At 35.2% G+C, this 9408-nt stretch overlaps 1 protein-coding gene across 3 annotated transcripts in view; it reads left to right on the top strand.

Moving 5' to 3' along the window:
* Positions 1 to 9408, top strand: part of MYOM2 (myomesin 2) — a 91810-nt gene that overhangs the window by 62613 nt on the left and 19789 nt on the right. For all 3 annotated transcript variants that reach the window (XM_009333204.1, XM_009333202.1, XM_009333203.1), the window contains 8 exons: positions 949 to 1127; positions 1297 to 1411; positions 1997 to 2153; positions 2258 to 2364; positions 4400 to 4444; positions 4908 to 5044; positions 8678 to 8822; positions 8935 to 8994. In XM_009333204.1, the coding sequence (XP_009331479.1) occupies positions 949 to 1127; positions 1297 to 1411; positions 1997 to 2153; positions 2258 to 2364; positions 4400 to 4444; positions 4908 to 5044; positions 8678 to 8822; positions 8935 to 8994 (945 nt within the window). The remainder of the gene's footprint in view (positions 1 to 948; positions 1128 to 1296; positions 1412 to 1996; positions 2154 to 2257; positions 2365 to 4399; positions 4445 to 4907; positions 5045 to 8677; positions 8823 to 8934; positions 8995 to 9408) is intronic.

Below are 9408 nucleotides of genomic sequence, written 5' to 3'. Positions count from 1 at the left end.
GCCAAACTGACAACACTGAGAAAATCCCAAAGTCCCAGGTACTTTCAGGTTTCCTTACTCTAAATTTAAAGCACATGAAGCAAGCTTCCAGCTACATTATTTGGCTGAATATCAATATTCTGTCATGGGTGTTTTCACCATGGTAGGAAACTGATATGACTATGCCTTTACAGCCTACTGGTATAAATAAATATCAAGAGTATACTAAAAAATAAATGCTACAAGTTAAACTGAATAGCACTAGAACAGGTAAGTGAAGGAGAAGGAAAGTATAGTAGGGAGAACATAACCTGATAGCTGCAAAGGTATGAACTCTTACTTATTCATAGAGCATCAGGATGTTTTTGGTGTAAATAGTTCCCTTAACAGACATCCTCTTGAGAAGTTCTTCTTGGCTATCGTTATCCACCTCACAATGAAAAATTCTTCTGTCGGGGAATGAGAAACCTGATCCAAAGTCCACTGGTGCCAGTGGGTTTTGGATTAGTCTGAAGGATCATGGTTCATGTGTACCAACAAAAAATGAAAATCCTGATGCTGAATTATGAACCAGAGTCAGGCTCAGTGAAGCAACTTTGATGTGGGGCTGGTGAATTAAATAATAGACAAGAAACCTCTGTTACTTGTTGGAAAATTTTGAACTGCATGGATTTTCCACATGAATAACGTTTCCTTAAAATGGAGTTACTGAGATCTAGCTAAGAATGTATGCTTCAGAATACTACTGTCACTCACTGCATGAAGCAGGTATTGCTGTATACAGCCATGAGGGGAAAATGACCTAAATACCACATATACCAGGTTTATTGTAAAGGACGAGATTTTTGAAAGCAAACACAGTAAAAAAAAAAAAAAAAAAAAATTGAAGTGGTGCATTTTGGTCTCTACAGGGCCAGTTTGCAAAACTTTATTATATTGAAGTGAACCTCCAAGTTTGAAATATTTTAGGTCCTGCCTATGATCTCACGGTTTGTGAAGTTAGAAATACATCACTGGTTCTTCTGTGGAAAGCTCCTGTGTATGAAGGCAAAAGCCCTATTACTGGGTATTTAGTGGACTATAAGGAAGTCGATACAGAAGACTGGATCACTGCTAATGAAAAACCTACTTCAAAACGCTATTTTAAGGTAACATTTTAATTAGTTAGTGTTAATTCAAAAGTGAGTTCTGAAAACATCTGATTGAGTACAACAAAGAAGTGTATTTGAACTTGGGCTTCTCCTAACATCTTCATATAAGTAAACAAAAGAGTTTAGATTGTTTTTTAAATTGGCTTTGCTCTTTATCTTGTTCAAGGTCACTGATTTACATGAGGGTCATACCTATGTTTTCAAAGTTCGTGCAGTGAATGATGCTGGGGTAGGCAAGTCATCTGAGATATCTGAACCAGTGCTTGTCGAGGCACGGCCAGGTAATGAACTGTTTTATCTCCTCTGCTTCTAAAATACTGAAATACTTAGAAGTGAATTTAATCAATCATCTGATTTGGTATTGTAGCACAGATAAGTATTTCTCTTAGCCTTAAAACTTAAAGAAAGAAATCATGTGGATACAGAGGTACTGTCAAGACTTTTTGCTTTACTTAATGCAGGAAATATTTGATAATCAGTTATTTTAGTTTTTATTCTCATAAACAAAGGTGCTACTTGCTGTGAGTGAAAAGAACTATGACAACACATTTATTAAAGCTTCAGGAGTGATAATAAAATTAATTTACTTAAACTGTTCATATCTTCTCATATTCAGTTTCATTTTATAGACTTGTTTCTCAATAAGCATTTCTTATTTTTAGTATTCCTTTTTTTGTGTACAGTAAGAATCTTGCTAGTATGTGATGCTGAGTCAGCATATGACATAAACATGCTTCAAGATCTGCAAGTAAGATCAATATCTGTTAGTGAAGATGGATAAAGTTTGCATGGGCTTTAGTAATTTCTGAATTGCAGCTTGAAAGAAAAATGCAGCCTTGACATTTGAGTTGATTCTCCTTTTGCAGGAACAAAAGAAATCTTTTCAGGTGTGGATGATGAGGGTAATATTTTCCTGGCTTTTGAGTGCAAAGAAGCTACAGATGCATCTCATTTTGCATGGGGTAAATCGTATGAGGAGATTGATGATTCTGATAAGTTTAAGATTGAAACAGAAGGAAACCAGTAAGTCATGCCAGTCTATCAAATTATTAGAAGTTTGTCCTGTTAAAAACCTCAATAATATGAGAAACCCTTCTAATTATATCCTTCTTTATTGATAATTTTAGTTCTAAGCTGTACTTCAAAAATCCTGATAAATCAGACTTGGGAACTTATTCTATCTCAGTTAGTGACACAGATGGGGTTTCATCCAGCTTCGTTATGGATGATGAAGGTAAGGTCCTTACCATCTCAAGTCTTTCTTCATTTTATCACCTCAACTGCACTAAAAAATTTCCAAGAAAAAAAAAGAACCCCACAACTCTCACATTCTTTCCTATGCATTAAGGAAAAACAAAAAAGACCACACAATAGGCTTTGTGTGATTACTCATTTTTCAGAGTATCACAATAATGAAAGTTGGGATAACTTAAGGCAATATTTTATTTAAAAAAAGATAAAGAATATGCCCAATTAGAATTGTTTTCTTTATGCTGGGACTATAATGTTGTTTGCAAATATCTGTTACACTTTCAGTTAAATGTCTGAAAATGTTGCTTTTTTTCACTGTTTTTTGAATCTCTCTCTCTAGTATGCCACTTTTGCTGTGCTTTGACTTTATAGACTTTCACATCTTATAATAACTGGTTCTCTGTTAGCTGTAAAGCTACCATCAGATCTCTGTTTACCAAGGAGCCTAATATAGAGACAGACCTTGAAGCTCTAGATAAATTTCATATAACAGAGATGCAGAGAATTAGTGAGAAGAATGTGAGAAAAGGGATGTTGCTTTAACAAGAGCTGAATACATTGGGTTAAATTATCCTTTGGCTTAAATTTAGATTAGTTTTGCTTTATTTTATTGTAGCTATTTTGTTTCATTGGAGTTGCAATGAATTTGCTTCAGTCTGACTTTTGTTTCCCATTGAGAGGTGCTGAGGTGAAAGGCAAAGGGGGGGACTTTGCTATTTTTAAATAGCATAAAAATTACTTCGGTGCTTTCCCAGTCCACAGGCTGTATTTGCTATTCCCAGTAGCTTAAGCATGAAAATCCCTCTACTTACCTTCTTTCTAAGTCATTTAAGGAGAGGAGATGAGACCGAGTGTGAGTCTGATAGTAGGCAGGTCTTTTATCACAGTGCGAACCATGTCAAACCTCCCATTCAAAGTAGGTGTTGAGAAGAAACTCGTGGGCAGCCACAAAAAATATGGTTCTCCAGGACAGGGACCATTTATGTGGACTCAGTCATTACCAATATCTGCTTCTTCTAGGGAAGCTAAACTTGTAATATTTTTAATTTTCCAATGAATACTGTAGGAAAAGACAGATATGCATTTGATCATGGGAACTTCCCTTTGGCTTAGTTTTGAAGCATCACTCTGAAACCTGTCTATAGGTCTTGTCACCATCAGTCCCACCTTCAAAGGCTTTTTTTGTAGAAGAGCACTGAAGGTGTTTCCCATCCCATACTTAGCCCATGTCTTTCCTGTTCATATCTGTCACTCAAAATTGCACTTTTATTTGTACTGGATCCCTACACAAGTGTCAGATTTTGTATCTTAGCACTGAAAACCATTATTTCACTGCCCACTTATTTCCTCAAATGCTATAAATTCTCCTGTAATTTTGCTAAATCCTTGACCATGTCATAAATCCTTGCTAATTTCCTCTGGTCTTTACATTATCTGTAAATTTGGAATTGGCAGTAATGTTCATCTTCCAAGTCCTTATTAGTAATGAATATGATAAATAGGGTTAGTATGAAAATCTAACAAAGTGATTTCTAGACTCTCACACAGCATTCATGAGGATTTAGTGCATTAAATAGAACTTTCTGTACCTTTTTCAGACTAACCTGCACTCATTCTTGTTTCCTGCCACAGTAAAACAAACTTTTCAAGTACAGTGTCAGAAAGGAAGTCAGCAGATAAAGGAACCTCATACAATGCTTAGAAGCTATTGTCTCCCATCTTTCATTTAAATCCCATAGAGAGTTTAAAATGGGTTTCGTCCCTTGTTTAGATTGTTTTGCATAAGAGAGTGTGCATGAAAATGCATGAAATAGGAACACTTGCTAAATCCATGTATCAGAATTTTAAGTTTCTTAAATCTCGTTTTTTAGTCATCATTTTCTGAAGAGAGCTGGGTATTTCACATATAAGACTTAAGGAGATTATCTGCTGATGCTGATATGTACCTTCTTTGACACTTGTTTTCTGACTGCATTTTTCAGAATACATTAAAACATGAGTATTTTTCTCAATTTCAGAGTTTGAACGTTTGATGACATTAAGCAATGAAATAAAGAATCCAAGTAAGTTGAAGATCTGAATCTATTTGATACTTCTAGAAGAAATATAATTACATACTAATGACTGGAGTTCCAAAAAGGTTCTTCCTGAGACAATGACAGCTTCATTTTTCACGGAACAACTTTGTTTCCTTATCTTTCCATTCATTTAGAAGAATACTAGTTTGCATTGAATAAAATCATTGCCTAAAAATCTTTTGAAGTTTAACTTTGACAATAGACTATAGGTTGCTACTAACCAATTCCTTAAATGATGTGCAAACTATAAGCTGTAAATTATTTTCTCCCTTTGAAAAATTAATTTAAAATTCAGCCAAAGACTGCATTAGACGTCTTTTCCCTGCCTCAAATTTATTCTATGTAGCATTCCATAAATAATAGGGAGATACTAATATTCTACTACAATAGTCCTTTTTTTCACAAGGATTCATGCATTATTGAGTTTTGATTGCCTTTTTTTCTGCAGCAATACCTCTGAAATCAGAATTAGCTTATGAGGTTCTTGAGAAAGGAGAAGTTCGTTTCTGGATTCAGGCTGAAAGCTTATCACCAGATTCTACCTTCAGATTCGTTATTAATGATAAAGAAGTTGAAAACAGTGATGTAAGTACATATTGAGTACTATATATATGTGATGTTGTTTAATAAACCTTTATGCATTAATAGGTATTCTATTTTTATAGTTGCTTAAACCCATGTTATTAAGGTCTGATAATACCTGAAAGGAATGTCAATCTTTAACTTGAATCTCTTTTGCAGTATAGAATTCCTGTTGCAGAGCGAGCCTATTCATACCAAAAAAAGAGAGCAAAATTTAACTCTCAGAAGTCTGTATTCATTTTGGGTAGCTAGATGACCAACAGCCAAAGAGAAGGAGAAATTAGACACAGACCAGTATTAAGCACATCTGATTAAAAGTAGTGCACAAATATTTTAGGAAAATAGCTCAAGACATAAAAGCTGCTTCAAGTACAGTTTTGGACTCCAAACCAGCAAGACATGCTGTTCCCAGAGACCCTCTGAGGCTACTGCTACTAGATTTACATATAATGTGGGAGGCACTTGGCACTGCAACAATGGTCATAGATAGAAAACTTTTAGATGGTGTCACTTTCTATTTTTTTTTTTTTTAATTTTGGCCTAGACACTAAATGGGCATTGAATGGCTACATGGAGATGAAAAGGCAGGCCACCAGCTTCCTGCATTTTTATAGCTCTGGGAAGACCTTTCATAGAAAAGGACACAAAAAAGTGGTCAGATTGAGCTGAGAAGAAAGCAAGGTCATGCCTTTGCAGGTCTGCTAGTATGGTTCGTCTACTGGGCATAAAGTACAGCACTGGAAATATCTTTTCCTGTGAGGAATCCACCTCCAGTGCAGCTGTTTGAAAGGTTCAGTTTATTCCTGAGAATGCAAAGCCTGGTTTTGGCCAGAGAAGCTTATCAGCATTTTTATACCATAGAAAAGCAAAGAGCATTTACTTTAATTACATATTGACAAGTGGAAGAAGTGGTGTTTCTGAGTAAAATACTTCTCTGTTTTTCTTACTTTAAGAAGTAATAAACTATAGCACTGAAAACCTGAATGTTGGTGACTAAGATGTATTGAAATGACAATATTCTGTCTTGGCAATGTTAGTGGAACAGAATGAGCTATTTTTAGTTTGCATATGTTTTGGAAGCGTTGACATCAGAGAGAGTCTTGAAGTGGAGCTGCATTATTTCACCTCTTTAATTAGTAACCCACAGGTGACATTTATGTTTGGAGACTGATGATATTTTTGTGTAAAGTCACATAAAAGCCTAGTATTTATGGTGCCCATAAAATCATTGAACTTCATCTTGCTGCATAATGGCAATAGTTAGAAGCCTAATTACACTCTAAAACCTGCCTGGAGACTGGGCTACAGTCACTGAACATGTTCAATAGACCGTTATGTTGGTGAATTGTAGTCTGATTCTTGACATTGGCTGAAGTGATAAATTTTTCCTTCTAGGTCCTAATAGGGAACGGTTTCAGTAAGATTTCAAAATAATCTGAGAATGGAATGAACTGGGCCCCATTTAATCAGCTGTCATTTTAATCTTTTAATATTTTTTTTCCTTTACCCAAAAGCAAGAAGTAAAAAAAAAATCTAGAAGTGTGATATAGGATCAGATTAAAACATACACCGTGCTCTTCTTTTTCTGTTTCTGGCAAATCTCTATTTAACATTCTCCCTGAGAACTCATGAAACAAATGCAAGTGATGTCCTTGACCTCTGTGGGCAAGAGACTCTAAGCAAGAATTTGAATTTGCACTTTTTGATAGTTTGGTGAAGTTTATAACTTCTCTTTTTAACCTACTCGGCCTATCTCCTCAACTCTTACAGATGACCTCTTACATAAGTATCTTTTCTACTTAATTTACTGATTAATTAAATCTTGTCTTATTCTTTGACATTATATCTTTCTTTGAACTATATATGGGGAAGTGTATATCCAAATTATATGAGCATTTTCCCTCGTTATTTTATATAAAAGTGACACCTCAGTCTCTTCCAAGTCATTTATTTAATAAATTGTTATCCTAATCCATCTGTTGGCTACTGCTTTGTTAATTCCATTATCTTTTCTCTTTCATCATTCTTAGTTACCCCATTAAGATTTAAACTGGTACTATTTGTACATTTGAAAGTACCAGTAATGAATGCTAAACATCTTGACTACGTCTACACTATTCTTCCAGGCTTGTTGTCTATACAACAGTGAATCTGTTCTTGAGGCTGACCAGGAGGTGTCCCTCAAAGCTGAAGCAGATATATCTGTGGGGTCATTCCTACTAATTTTGGATCAGTACTTAAAGGTTCTTCCACTTAAGGAAGTGGTCCTAGAGAGTTTAATAAGTGGTATTTTTACTAGTTTTTTTTTCCTTCCTTCTTTCTTCCCCTTTCCTAAACTTCATCTACCTGTGGCTTTAGGTACCTTTTTCTAGTTTTGGAGTCCAATAAAAAGGTTAATCAAAACATACTGTTTATAAGGCATCATGTCTCCTTTTAACAGCAACTGGGTCTATAATAATTTACCGCATAGAACTCCTTCTAGATGGTGTCATTTACTTTTCTGTCCCATCATGAATGAAACAGTTAGTGTGTAATATCCATCGCTGCATTGGTTACCTAAAAGTATTCACCAAATAACTTCTGTGGACTATTTTTGCTTTGCTTTAGGAATTTGTTAGTTGAGATTCAAACAACATCACTGTTAGTGGGACACACAGTCCTCATGGTTGTTACTCACTGAATGGAAGATGATATTGTTTAGTGAAAGATGGTTGTATCTAAAATAGTACCTGCAAATTCAAAACACATATTTTGCAAGTATTGTCCAATATTTGCTTGCAATTTTCTGTTTCCTTGATGATGCTTGCCAATAATTTATCTTTCTGGAATATTTAATAGAAAGCAAATACGAAAAGGACACAAACAGTGAAAAGCATATTTAACTTTGAATTCAAGTCAATATTTGGTGTTTTGGGTATTCTGGAAGCACTTTAGCAGGTAACTAGATGTTCTGACAGAATTCTAATTCTCTTTTGCTGGGCTTGGTTGATCTTCTTAATTCCCAGAAGCTTTGTTGGTTTTGCACAAGTTACTGTTCTCATGATCTTGCACTTTAATGTTCTTTGAAAAAAATACCTAGCATTAGATGAGCAAATCATTATACCCTTCCTAAATAAACTTTTTTAGTGAGAAAATAAGATCCAGTATTGAGCTGCCACATATGTCTCAAAGATATTTAGTAGTGATGACTTTTTGGATTTGTTGTGGTGGATTTATTTGGAGATCCACATTTGTGTCTGCAAACATAATACCTCCAGCTATTTCTGGACTCTGCTAGGAATAGTGCTTCAGCCTAGCAAAACCCCTTGTTGAACTGGAAGCTGTAATGCAGCTAAAGGATGGCTGTGTAGGCTCTTCTTCAAACATGCATAGTGCCATAAACTATTATTTTTAAATCCAAACCACCTGTATTATGATGACTCAAGGATTCCAAATGCAGCGGCACACAGAGGTTTCTGTCACCACTGGGACCTTGTTGTACAATAGTAAATAAAAGCACAGGCCTGTTTCCATAGTTTACAATTAAAAGGACATGAAAAAGATTGAGTGTGGAGGCAGGAATATAAAATATGATTAATTCGATAGGGAATCATAAGTAATTTACACTATACTAAAGTTATTATTTGTTTATTTCAGAGGCATAAAATAAATTGTGACCGTTCAAATGGCATTATAGAAATGGTGATGGATCGATTTACAATTGACAATGAAGGTACCTACACAGTACAGATTCAAGATGGAAAGGCCAAGAACCAGTCTTCATTAGTTCTCATTGGAGATGGTATGTTCACTGAAACATTGAAACTTTGACTCTGATGAAGAAATCAACTTCAATTATTCTTTGAGTAATTTTGTAACTAACTCATTTTTCATTCACCTCTTCTAAAATCTAGCATTCAAAGCAGTCTTGGCTGACTCTGAGCTCCAGCGAAAGGAATTTCTCAGAAAGCAAGGTAAGACAGAGTAGATTGGTGACTTTAGGCCCAGTTTGCAGCTAATGATGCATCCCTGGTGAATACTAAGTGCTTCCAACTTCCATTGATTTCTTTAGAAGGTGAGTATATTGCCCAGTTTGAGGAGACACTGAACCCTTGGTGGATCTTATTTTCCGACATTGTCATATGATACATGCAAGTTGTGACAGAACTTTCAGTAAGTAGAGAAATAAAGTGGGAGTCCTTACAAGAGGTTATCTTTGCTCAATATTCATGATAAGTGTGCCTACTGTAGGCTCTGATCCAACAAAACATTTCAGCACGTTTAATTTTAAGCATACAAATTGTACCTTCAATATAATTGACAGAAGAGTAGACAGCATAGTGTCAGACAAGGAAGATTAAAAAGCTGATCCTGTGGTTTCTGTCCAG

This window comes from Pygoscelis adeliae, unplaced genomic scaffold (genome assembly GCF_000699105.1).
Source record: "Pygoscelis adeliae isolate BGI_AS28 unplaced genomic scaffold, ASM69910v1 Scaffold57, whole genome shotgun sequence".
Classification (NCBI taxonomy): Eukaryota; Metazoa; Chordata; class Aves; order Sphenisciformes; family Spheniscidae; genus Pygoscelis; species Pygoscelis adeliae.
This window is presented reverse-complemented; position numbering and strand designations above follow the sequence as displayed.